The following is a 12,960-nucleotide window of genomic DNA, read 5'->3' on the forward strand; positions in this document are numbered from 1 at the left end:
TTAGATTGGGCGAGATTAAGCGAAGGCCAAGCGGAAAAGGCGTGGGTTCAAGCGCGGGGCTGTAACGTGTCGAAGATTATGTGTAGGTCTTACAACCTTAGACTAACACAGTTGCTTCTATCATTAAAAAGAGAGGACTGTAGACTCATGACGGGTATTCTGACTGGTCACTGCCTTCTGGCGTCACATGCCTTTAAATTAGGCTTGGTCAGTGATAGCATATGTAGGAAGTGCGGGTTGGGGGAGGAAACGATCTAGCACGTTTTGTGCTCATGCCCTGCACTTGCCAGGCTAAGACTCCAGCTATTAGGAGTGAAACTGATGTCAGATCTAGAAGCAGCAAGTTGCTCCAGTCCTAGGAAGCTTCTAGTATTTGCCAAGAGGACGGAGTTATTTTATAACATAGGTCCTGGTGTTTGATAGGGTTTTTCAGTTTGGTCGTTAAAACAAACTTCTGGTAACACTACGGACTTAATCAGTCTATGTGAGGCCCTCATGGATCGGCCAGTTCAACCTACCTACCTACCCAGGCAAATGTGACGCTCCGCGAGACTAGAAACCTAACCTAAGAAATTATTTTTTAAGGGATTTATTACAAATGAATGTTTGTTCTCGAAATTGGTAACAGCCGGAAAACGATATCTTTATTACTCTTGATTATGAGCTGTCAAATTGACAGTTTTTTTTTATAAGAAATCGATTATTTTTCGGCAACAAATTTACATGTTTCTGATACCATAAAATTTCTACAAGAAATCGTTATCTTTTCGAAAATAAACAGATTGGTTAATAAATCGCCGACAATAAACTTATAACTCTTCGATAACAGTTGTTTTCGATAACAAACTAAAAATATAAAATAAAAAGGCGATAATAATGACAGCCCGATAATATCTTGTATATTATTTGTAATTGCTGCTTTTATATGCAGGTCCCTTTTTCGGTCCTATTTGGAATCCAAATCTATAAATAAAGTTTTGGTTGTAAAGATGGAGATTCGTGCTATTAGCGAGCTTTGGGCGTTATTGGTCGTAGTGAGTTTGTTTAGCTATATTTTATTAAAATAATTTGTTAAAAATAAACGATTGTTTGCACTATAGCACTATTGTGAGTATTTAACTGGAACTACCACTGCATTACCGACAGTTGCTAACATTCGCCAGCTGGCAACGCAAGCGCAAATAAGTTCTTATTAATAGATGATTGATTGATAGAACAGCTGATTTCTGTTGATATTTGATATGAAACTTTTGTATTTTGTTGCGCAAGATGCGCACCGATGGTCCGACTAGTAATATCAAATCATATAAATATTTATACATTAGGCGCTAACATAATGTCGATTCAACACGAAATGGATCCGGAGTGATTTAAAGATGATTGCATAATGGTTTAAAAATAGTCCCGAAATGTTCGCTAATATATTCCAGAAATCATTTCGAATTGGCTTCGGAATGATGACAAGATGATCGTATATTTGTCTCAAAATAATCCCTAATGTCTAATGTGACGAATATTACCATCTCTAAGCTGGTACTAAGTAAATGCACAACAACAAAAACATTAAAGCAAACTACATAAACACATTAATCTTCATTTACACACATACATACAAGGCAACGAAGAGATAACTCACACACAGATCACACACAGACATCAGTTGAAGTAGTACTCACATATATGTACACGCGCATATGGCTGTGCGAGAGGCTATAAACTGCAGCTACATACGCGACGCATATAGTTGGTAACCAAGTAGAAATTTCTAGCTGAAAAAACGTCGAAAAATTTAAAATAAACCGGAAATGACTAAAAAGAGTCGAAATCAAAAATTATTACAAAAAGTTCTAGAAACAAACCCATAAAGATATCCAATCCGTCCAGATTTTATCTGCAAATGGTATAGATATAGTCGCTGCTTGACATCAAAACTATACAATCGAGACGCAGTGTGTGTTTTTGGGTAATATTAAGAGGAGTAATAATTATTTGCAACCCCATAAATACAATTGACATACTGTTAACATTCTGCTAAGCTTGCATTATGTTCATTCTAATAGAGCAGATCATTCCCCAAACCTATTTCGGTCATAAAATAAAAGTTTAAAAGGCCTTTGACAATAACTCACGCGTAAAGATCTAAGCAAGAGAGAGAAAACATTTGAAAATAAAAATTAATCATTGTGAAAAACAAAAAAAATTATATATTTCACTTATTAATTCCTTTTTTGTGCTTTGAGTGCGGTAGTAATTCGTGATAAAGCGAAAAGCTGTTCTGGTTAAACGTTAAATATCTGCAAAAAATAAGCTCTGCACGTTGGTTTTCCATTGGTCGAAGATAAACTGTTTCATTTTGTTTTGATTGGAATCCTTTTTTGATCGAAAGAAATCAATCCCCAATCAACATACCTACAATTTTTTTGCTTCCTATTTTTGTATGCTGATGCCTTGATAAAACTGTTTGAAGAACTCTGCCTTTTTTTGTTTTTCTTAATTTTGTTTATAAAGAATAATGGCACTGAAGATGGCACAACGCCGAAACTGTATTTTCTTCGAATTTGACGAAATTTTGCCCCAGTGTAATGCCCAGTTTCTTGAAATTTGTCACACAAATAGTAATTAGGTCGATTCACTCGGCCAAGGTCTCACAAACAGTAAAATAGCCAAATAAATCATCCTTGAACTTCATCAAAATAATTACTTGCAAAAGAAAATTAAAGAGCAAAGCAATTAAGCTTCATTTTAGTGAATTGTATTTGATATCTTTAATTTACCAAAAATTACAAAAACAGCACACCTTATAAACAAAAAAAAAAAAATAAAATAAAATAACAAACAAACATTAAAGAACATAAAAAACCACAGTTATAAATTGTAATTGCTTTGAGTAAATCGCTGTAACTCAACGCGAGTGCCATCATTAGTCAAAAGCAGTGAAAGAAAGGCAACAACAAGCTAATAACATTTAAAATGTGTAGGTACATAACTGTAAAACAAATAAAGGTTATTTGCAAAAAACTTGTAAAAAACAAATACATTGAGAAATGCATAATACAAAACAGCAGTCATTGCAAAGCTTGTCGTGGAGGTCAGGTAAAAATGAAGTACACAGCGACGACGTTTACAAATGATAATAAAATGTCACAGCTGAACTTTGATGGGTAAAAACGTGCCTCACCATTTGCTGGAGGTATTATTAAACGGCATGCAATGTTCAAGCGATAAATATGTTTTACTTTGCTTTTCAACAACTGTCCAGTTCAGAAAACCGCAAAATTTTGTCAACATAAATTTTACATTTATTTCGCCTCTTCTTCTTTTCGTTGACACAAGCTGGAAGGGATTTGTTTTGAGGTTTCTTGATTTGTAAGCCGGATACGGGATTAGCTTTGAATTGCTTTGAATTATGCAGGAAGTGCAATAAATGCTGGTTAATGTTGGCAAATGAGATACAATTTATTGTAAATTGGAAGCTATACTAGTGAGAATGTGGAACTTTGTTGGTTACATGAGTTAATCTAGCAAATCGTGTTATGTTCAAAAAAGGCACATGCTCTTTTTATATCAAACACATATCACGTCACTTTGGGTCTCATCATTTTATATCAAAACTAGCAGACCCGTCAGACGTTGTTCTGCCCTAAATTTTATCTATCTGCACATATTTTACTAAGCTTTTTCATTTTACTAAGCTTTTTCCGTCTAACCTTGCCCCCCCCCCCCCCCCCTCACATTTTCTTAATCCTTTTATTCACTCCTCCCTCCGTCTTTTCGCTTCATCTATCTCTATCTTCGTTTCACTCTATATCTCTTTCTGAGTCCCCTTCTCCTTCCACCTTTTCTCTTCTCTCAAGCTTTTCCCATTCTTGTTCATCCCTTATTACCCGGCAAGTCGAATACGACGTATGTAAATAGTTATGTGGGTATTATTAATTCATGTCTTTATTTCGACTTCGCATGCATATTTATCAGTTTTGCCAGGCTGATGCAACTTAATCGAATATGACAATCAAAATTACTTTAAAGCTCTCAGCAACAGCTTCCATTTGATATCCCTATTACACACACATTTTAGGGGTATCCTGGTCCAGGTTTTGGCCTATATCTTGAGACCCAAGTCACCCAGCGGTATAAAAATTACTCTGTACTAAGCACTCATCAACAGCTTCAATTTGATACCCATAATGTAAAAACACATACTATTGTTACCCTGATCCACGTTTTGGCCCCTATCTCGAAACCCTTCACAAATAGGTATGAAAACTACCCTGTACTAAAGCACTCATCAGCAGCTTTCATTTGTTATCCATATTGTATAAATACTTTATAAGGGTACCCGGGTCCACGTTTCGGCCTCAATCTCGAGACCCTAGTCACCAATAGGTATGAAAACTACCCTGTACTAAAGCACTCATCAACAGCTTTCATTTATTATCCATATTCTATAAACACATTCTAGGTGTACCCGCGTCCACGTTTTCGCTTATATCTCGAGACCCTAGTTACCCGCGGGTCCAAAAAATACCCCGTATCCACTTGATACCCTTTTTGTATAAACATATCCCAGGATTTCCCAGGTCCACGTTTTGATCTCAAGACCCTAGCCAGAACGGGATAAAAATTATCCTATGTCTGTCTCCTGGTTCTAAGCTACCCCTCCACCAATTTTCAGCCAAATCTGTTCATCCGCTCCTTCCTCTTCAATCACTCTTTATCTATTAAAAAAAGCTCACCAAAATCCGTTGCGTATTTTTAAAGGTTTAAGCATTCAAAGGGACATAGGAACAAAAAAGCGACTTTGTTTTATACTGTGTAGTGATGTATATCCATACATGCCTATAAAGCTACGCCCAAAGTTAAATAACGCAGCGAATGCTATATATGTACGTATGTATGTGTCGCATCATCTCTCACTCAAAATCAATTAGCGCGCACATTTCACAGCGAAGAACCACACACACGCATTTTTGGTAAAAATGTTACTTATGTTTAAACAATTTGGCTGATATAAGAAAAGAATCAAGTTTTTTTTTTGATGTAGATCGAAGGTAAGTATTTCAATGTTTTACTGAAGAGTAGAATTTTTTTTAATCCATGCATCCGTTTATGAGTTATAGCTGTGTAAACAAAAATTTTATGATTTTTTACTACATTTTGCCAATTTGCCACACCGCTATACTATATACCTTCAAATTATATTAACTGTACCATCTAACGAAGCTAAGCTTTCAAACGCAAAAAACCGTTTTAAAATCGAAGCATTCTGTGTGAAGTTATGTGCGTAAATGGGATTTAGGGACTATATTTTATAAGATTTATATATAAATTTACATTCAAAGCAAAGACGCAGGCAACTCAGTAGCGAAAGTTTGGGTGGAGATATACCTACTGTATTAGAGAAAAAAAAAGAAATAAATGTCATGAAGGCCAAAGTAAAAATTAATAAATTGCATATCTACGACTGCTTTATTGTTCAAGTATACTCCTTAAACAAATTATAACCGTTACGTTTGGAAACTTTCGCAGAAGGAACAATTTTAGAAAACAAGTGGAGCTTAGGGCAGGTTTGAATGGATCCACAGTCAAGCTGGGCTAAATGTCGGGGCGAACAAACCCACGAAATTTTCGAACGTAGCCCTGATATAATCTGGCATTATATCGCACGATAGCATATTGCATCATATGACAATATGAATGAAATATCATACGAATTCTTGTGATATCACTTTGTATCACATCATGCCGTATCACGTTTTGTTGTTGTTGTGTTAACATTCAATGGGTGCGACCCATCACAAACTGTGATCAAAGTCCTCTAACGGGAGCGCAAGGAAACTAACAGTCTCAATGTTGAGCTCTTTGGCCTCGCTAGGGGTCATAAAAAGGCGTACCTTGGCTGTTATGCTTCCGCTTTCCACGGCAGCCGGTTCCATGTACCGGAGTGACGCGGTATAACTTTTCCGATCAAGGGGTCTAATTTTTGTTTAACGCGATTTAATTAGTTAAAGCTGTATCAAATCGTATCATAAACCGAACATATAGTAACACAGAAAATCACATGGCATAGTTCTATCATATCATATTCATATCGTTATAATAAAACTTCAGAGTAAGGGCAAGCAGATTACGAAAAACGTTTGTTTGCAGGCAAATCGTGTTAACAAAGAATCACAAAATTTTATTAAGCGAGTGCCGAGTCGATCAGCTCTTAACATTTTCGCTTCGTTACCCTAATACAAAGTGATGTGGCATCATAACATATCGTTTTTTTATGATTTTATATGAGTTATGTCATCCTATTTCATATGATATCATACTGTATCACATCATACCATAATATATCTCATCACACTATTTCACAACAAATGATTTTATCGTGCTATTCTATCAAAGCATAACATATCCGTGCAAGGAGTATATTTTCATAATACATATCAACCACTGCATATTATTAAAATAATATTTCATATCATACCGAAACAAGCCCAGATTGAAAACGACCTCTGATACTTAGCCGTGATACTTTGGTATATTCTAAAATAAAAATGGCATATCATGGAATGTCTTCACCAGCGATTGTAAGCCATACTTGCCGTAAAAGGCAACTAAAATTGCAGTTTATGAGTTCGAAGAACAGTCGAATCTTCAATTGAAAGTAAGCATGCCTCTTTACTGCCCATTCAGGACGATTAATTTTCTGTTTCTCCGCTTTACATCGGATCAGGTATTAGAAGTCTGTGTCAGACGTGTAAGATGTGGTGGAGCATCAGAGATATGTGAGGCGAGAAATTGTTTCTCATTTATTTTTAAATCGAGTAAATTTCGTTTTAATTTCAGAAAATCTTGAGAATCTTGAAATACTTTCAGAACCATTAAGTTCGGTTTGGATACTTTCAAAGAAACTCTTTACCTAACTGCAACTCTTTTTTGTCATGGCTACCGCTATGTCATCATATGGCATATTTTCGGAATAATTTTGGTATCGCCAGGGTTACTTCAGTAATACTTACTGGATTTATTCGGAATTATTTGATTACTTCCCAATAGTTTTGGCCCGCTTTTGGGTACACCGTTACTGGCTTCAGACAAGTAACTGGTTTTAGAGTAGTAACTGATTAAAAAATAGTAGTCGGTCTTAAAAAAACGATTTTCGAAAAGGTAACCGGTTTTTAATAAGTAAAGATGTTTTTTAAATAACCGGTTTTTAAAAAGTAACTATTTTCTAAAGAGTAAGGTGGCGGCCACCGTGGTGTGATGGTAGCGTGCTCCGCCTACCACACCGTATGCTCTGGGTTCGCACCCCGGGCAAAGCAACATCAAAATTTTAGAAATAAAGTTTTTAAATTAGAAGAAAATTTTTCTAAGCGGGGTCGCCCCTCGGCAGTGTTTGGCAAGCGCTCCGGGTGTATTTCTGCCATGAAAAGCTCTCAGTGAAAACTCATCTGCCTTGCAGATGCCGTTCGGAGTCGGCATAAAACATGTAGGTCCCGTCCGGCCAATTTGTAGGGAAAATGAAGAGGAGCACGACGCAATTTGGAAGAGAAGCTCGGCCTTAGATCTCTTCGGAGGTTATCGCGCCTTACATTTATTTTTTATTTTTAAGGTTTTTCTAAATGTAACCGGTTTCTAAAAAGGAGTATATAAAAAAATTCTTAAAAGTAACCAGTTCTCTATGTGGGAGCAGCGAGATAAACGAACGGGGTGAGTCTCTTTTTGAATTTATATTAGCTAACAACCTTTACGAATGTAACAAGGGCAGTTCTACCACCTTGAGTTTTCCGAGTACGGCGAACTACCCGGACCCTAGTCCTTGATATAACACTAATATCTGGCTCCCAGGAGCTTACGGTATGAAACTGGGAGGTGTCGAAAAAACGCTCCCTGTCGGATCACCGGTTAATCCTTTTCAACATAGACTGGGAAATAAGTCAGCCGCACAGAAACCCTAAACGGACGTCCTGGAGCCTATTTGACAAGATAGTCAGTGATAGGCTCCGTAGAAGTAGGACGCCTATTCAATCTACGGACAGTTTTGACGACCGAGTCCGGTCTCTGGAGAAAAGTTTTCAGGTGGCCTTTAAAGTCGCCTGACCAATTTCGAGGAGCAAAAAGACCTTCCCACCATGGTGGGACAAAAATCTCAGCGATTTCAGCAAAGCTGAAGAGGGTCTTCAACGACTGTCATTTCAGGAACGATTTCCAGGAGTACAGGACGGATCTGAGGGTGTACAAAAAGTCCATATGGACAGCATAATCAAGCTCCTGGCGAGAATACTGCGAGTCGATTGAGTCCACGAAGGACTCAGCCAGGCTGGGAAAGATTCTTGCCAGGAGCCATTCAAACAAGAAATTTGTCAAGCGCGCCGATGGACCATGGCAGGATCGGCGGCTGAGACTCTAAACATTCTTATAGATGCTCACTTCCCGGATTGATCGGGGGAGGGAGTACGCTGTACAGAGACGGCACAACAGGAAGTACCTGCTGGCCTCATAGACAACCTTTTAGCGGAGAAGAAAATTGCCTGGGTAATAGATAGCTCCTCTCCATATAAATCATCGGGCGTGGATGGTATTCTACCTATTATGCTGCAGAAAACTCAGGAATCTTTGGTTAAGGAACTAAAGTAAATTTTCGAGGCATGCATTCGTCTCAACCACATTCCGGTACGGTGGACGAAAAAAGGGTTGGTTTTCATCCCTAATGCCGGCAGAAGGGGGCATTAAATAGCCAAAGACTTTCGGCCAATAAGTCTCACGTCCTTTCTGAAAACGTTCGAAAGGTTACTAGATATACATATACGGGAGCTTCTAGGTGAGGCTCCACTTTCCACGGCACAGCACGCGTACCTCAGAGGGAAATCCACAGAAACCACGCAACATGAGATGGTTCGAACGGTGGAAAAGTTCTTTCATCACAATCAGTTCACTCTGGCTGCGTTTGTTGATGTGGAAGGCGCGTTCAACAATGTAAGAGTCGAAGCGATTGAGGCTGCCTTCGGTAAGGCAGGGGGCGAAGAACCACTATGGCTTTGGATTTCAACCCTGCTTCGTAACCGCGAAATAACAGCAGACTTAGATGGAGCTACTGTTGGCAAGCAGGTATGCAGAGGCACACCACAGAGTGGGGTAATTTCACCTCTGCTTTAGTTGATCACCATAAATGGAATCCAGGGAAAACTTAACGCAGGTCGGGTTAAGATCGTGGCGTATGCTGACGACGTGGCGATCTTGGTTTCTGGTCCTTTCCCCTCCGTAATGAGCGAAATCATGGAAAGGGCCTTGGCTAAACACAGCAGGTGGGAACAGGAATGTGGCCTTAGATTTAATCCCGACAAGATGGACCTGCTTCTCTTGACGAGGAAGTACAAGCCACCTGCCTTCAGACTACCATTTTTAAATGGCCAGCAACTAACCTTGTCATCGAGTACCAAGTATCTGGGACTAACAATTGACTGCAAGTTGAATTGAGAAGTATGCATCGAAGAGCGGGTGCGGAAGGCCTGCATCGCCTTCTATGCCTGCAAATCAATATTTGGTAAGAAATGGGGGCTCAAGCCAAGCATGGTACTATGGATGCACGAGGCGATGGTGCGACCGGTGCTTACCTATGGTTCCAAGGACTGGTGGGAAGCTCTAAGTAAGAGCTACAATCTCACCAGCAAAAAGTCCAGCGCACTGTGTGTGTTGGTACCATAGGGACCGGACGCACTTGCCCCATAGCTGCTTCAGACCCCATTTTGTACAAGTTTCCGATCGACTTGCATATACTTTGTCCATCGTCACAGACCGCACTGAGACTCAGGAAGTCTGGGTGTTCGAAGACTACTCAGCAATGGCACAGTAGTATCATAAAGAAATTTCCGGATGGTACATGTAGTACCGAGACAGATTACTACCCTCGCAAACTGAAGTTTGAGTACGGTTGTAATACCGTCATTCCAAGCAGGAACGAGTGGAAGAGAAACCCGGGCATAAGGGTCGACGACATCCAAATCTACACTGACGGCTCCAAGATGGAATCGGAGTGGGGGCCGGAGTCTACTCTGAGTCCCTAGATTTGTCTGCATCGTTCAGACGCCCATCGCACTGCAGCGTGTTTCAAGCAGAAATCCTTGCGATTTGGCAAGCCTGCAAATCACTGGAGGACTTGACCGTAGCCGGTAAAGTTTGCATCCTGTCGGATAGCCAAGTAGCAATAAAAGCGCTTTCCTCGCCACACATTAACTCAAAATTAGTGTGGGCTTGTAAGCGACTCATATCCCAGTTAACCACCAATCTGGAACTATGCGTTTTCTGGGTCCCGGGTCTTAGGGGAATAGAAGGTAACGAGAAGGGCGACGAGCTGGCACGCAGGGGCTCATAGGAAATAACCAGTGTCGAAGTAGGCATACCCTTAGCAGTAGCCAAGGGGAATATCCAAAGCGTCTACTTGAAGAAAGCACAAACAAAGTGGAATAACATCACCACCTGTGCAACAACAAAATCCGTTCGGCCAAACTATGATAGAACGAGGACGAGAAGCCTTCTGAACAAATCCAGGGCCAAAAAATGCAAATTGATAGCAGTCTGCACCGGTCATTGGGCAGTAGGTACGCATGCGGAAAAGATGGGCATTCCGTATAACGACTACTGCAGAAGCTGGAAAGATCCAAATGCCAGGGAGACAGTAGAACACTTTATGTGTAAATGCCCGGCTCTAGCTAGATCCTGACGAAGGTTCCTTGGAACCCCGTTTCTAGAAGACCTCAGAGGTTTGTCTGTGATAGCACTCCCGAATATCCCTAACTTTATTCACAACTCTGGCTGGTTGTAGTACATTGACCGTAACATTCCCTAGGTTTTTGACGAGTTATATGCATCAAAAGGGCTTTAAATAGCTTCTTGGGCGACCAGGGTCGCAGCCATTTCACCTAGCTACCTACCTTTCTCTAAAAAGAAACCGCTTCAAAGAAAACCTAACCTATTTTGAAAAAGTAAACCCTTTTACAAAAAAAACAAAAAATCAAAGCAAAGGATGTAGGCAATTTAAAAAAGTCCCCGGTTCCTGCTTCAAAGTAGCTGGTTCAAAAGAAGTAATCGGTTTCAAAAAAGCCTTTAAATTACTCATTTATTCTAAACAGTAGCCGGTACAAAATTCTTTATAAAGATTTAACTGGTTCCAAAAATCAAAGAATTTCAAGCCTAGTTTTAAAAAGTAAACAGCTTCAAAAAAGATCCTGGTTCGATTAAAGTTGCCGGTGTCGAATAAATATCACCTCTAAAACAGGTAACCGTTACTAAAAAGGTTATAGAAGTTAACTAGGGAAAACCAAAGCTGCCCCTCATAGAGTATCTACGTTAAATAAAAAGATGATTAGTAAAAATAGAAAGTATTTTTCTTTCGCTCTTCTTTAGCTATTTCTAATAACAATGTCGTTAGCCGTTTTTGTTCGTTTTTTTCTAATTAATTATCACAATCACATCACCTTATCTTACTTTGTGCATAAATTATTAATTACAATAGCTAAACAAAATTTTAAATTTTTTTCCATTTCTTTTCTTATGCGTGTTGCAGGTACATTTGTCGTGAGGAGTGGTCTTCCAACGAATACAATTATTATTATACTTTACTGCTGTTGACAGTGCAGTTTCTCGTCCCCTTAACAGTGCTCATTTTCACCTACACACGCATCGCTTGTGCGGTGTGGGGCAAACGCCCACCAGGTGAGGCAGAAAATTCACGCGATCAACGTATGGCACGCTCCAAACGAAAGGTAAGTGAGACATGCAACATATTTACATGAGCAATAATGTAGTGATTATATGTAAATAAATAAATAATTTTCTATTTAGCTTATTGAATTGCAATGTGGGTGCAACTGCTGTCACAGGTAACAACCAATTGTTACTTTGTGGGAGCAACTACAATGAATTATTTGTTGTCAATCAAGCAATTGAACACTTGACGCACACTTAAAATTAACTGCGAATAAATTCATAAAGGATTGCGTATATGTGTGTGTGTGTTGTGCGAATGTGCGCTTAAGAAAGCCTCGAGCAAATGAACTACTTAAGCACATATAACAGCGTGGCATACTTACTTACAGCATCGAACAGAAATAGCGCAGTGACAATTTTTATCAAATTTCATCAATAAAATTCTTCCTTAAAATTTTTAATAATTAATGAGCTTAAACCGGTAAATAATAATTGTTATTCAATTATTATTTTGATTTTATTGGGAACAACTGAAAAGAAGGAAACATTTACTGGCATATTGCGATGGAACCATTTCGAAATCCGTTTTTATTTATTTCAACAGGTTTTACCGGGGATCTAACCGCGGTCAAACTGCTGAAATCACAATCGCATAACCACTGTGCTGATTTCTAAATTCTTCCTTTTATATTTTCGGTATTATTAGAAAAAAACTTCTATGAACTTTGTATACGAAACTATGCAAATCAATTTCAAAAACTTTCTCGAAATAATTCTACAACTCGGAATATATAACGAAAATTGCAAGCTTTTAATTAGGAAATTTCTCAATTTTTTTGAATATGCAGTTTTTTCGTCCAATCAATTTTATTCTTTTTATATCTCTCTGGGAATTCGCTTTGATTTCTGAAATTTTTTTTTTGTCAAAAATCAATACGAATTTCGAGAGACATATACCCACCCAACATTTTTTGAAATTATTAATCATATTAGAGTCTTTTTCGAGTCTCCAGCATTATCAAAATAAGCATATATGCGCTCATTTTCTGATCAAAAAAGACTCCCTCGTCGGGAGAAAATGGTACCCTACGCGAGTTACGTCTTTACGTTAGATGTTGGGCAGGGTACTACTTACGGTCTCGATCGTCACTAAACAAGAATGGCACTTTAGCTGTGATATTATTCAAAGTTCTTTATTTAATATATTTATATTATTAGTTACACAAATTTTATATATTCTCCAGATTTGAAGAATTATTCTTT

At 38.6% G+C, this 12,960-nt stretch overlaps 1 protein-coding gene across 5 annotated transcripts in view; it reads left to right on the plus strand.

Moving 5' to 3' along the window:
- The window catches only part of RYa-R (RYamide receptor), a 417,850-nt gene that overhangs the window by 184,835 nt on the left and 220,055 nt on the right, over nucleotides 1-12,960 (plus strand). For all 5 annotated transcript variants that reach the window (XM_067763183.1, XM_067763187.1, XM_067763184.1 and 2 more), the window contains exon 4: nucleotides 11,555-11,753. In XM_067763183.1, coding sequence (XP_067619284.1) covers nucleotides 11,555-11,753 — 199 coding nt within the window. The remainder of the gene's footprint in view (nucleotides 1-11,554; nucleotides 11,754-12,960) is intronic.

Source organism: Eurosta solidaginis, chromosome 1 (genome assembly GCF_040869045.1).
Source record: "Eurosta solidaginis isolate ZX-2024a chromosome 1, ASM4086904v1, whole genome shotgun sequence".
Lineage (NCBI taxonomy): Eukaryota > Metazoa > Arthropoda > Insecta > Diptera > Tephritidae > Eurosta > Eurosta solidaginis.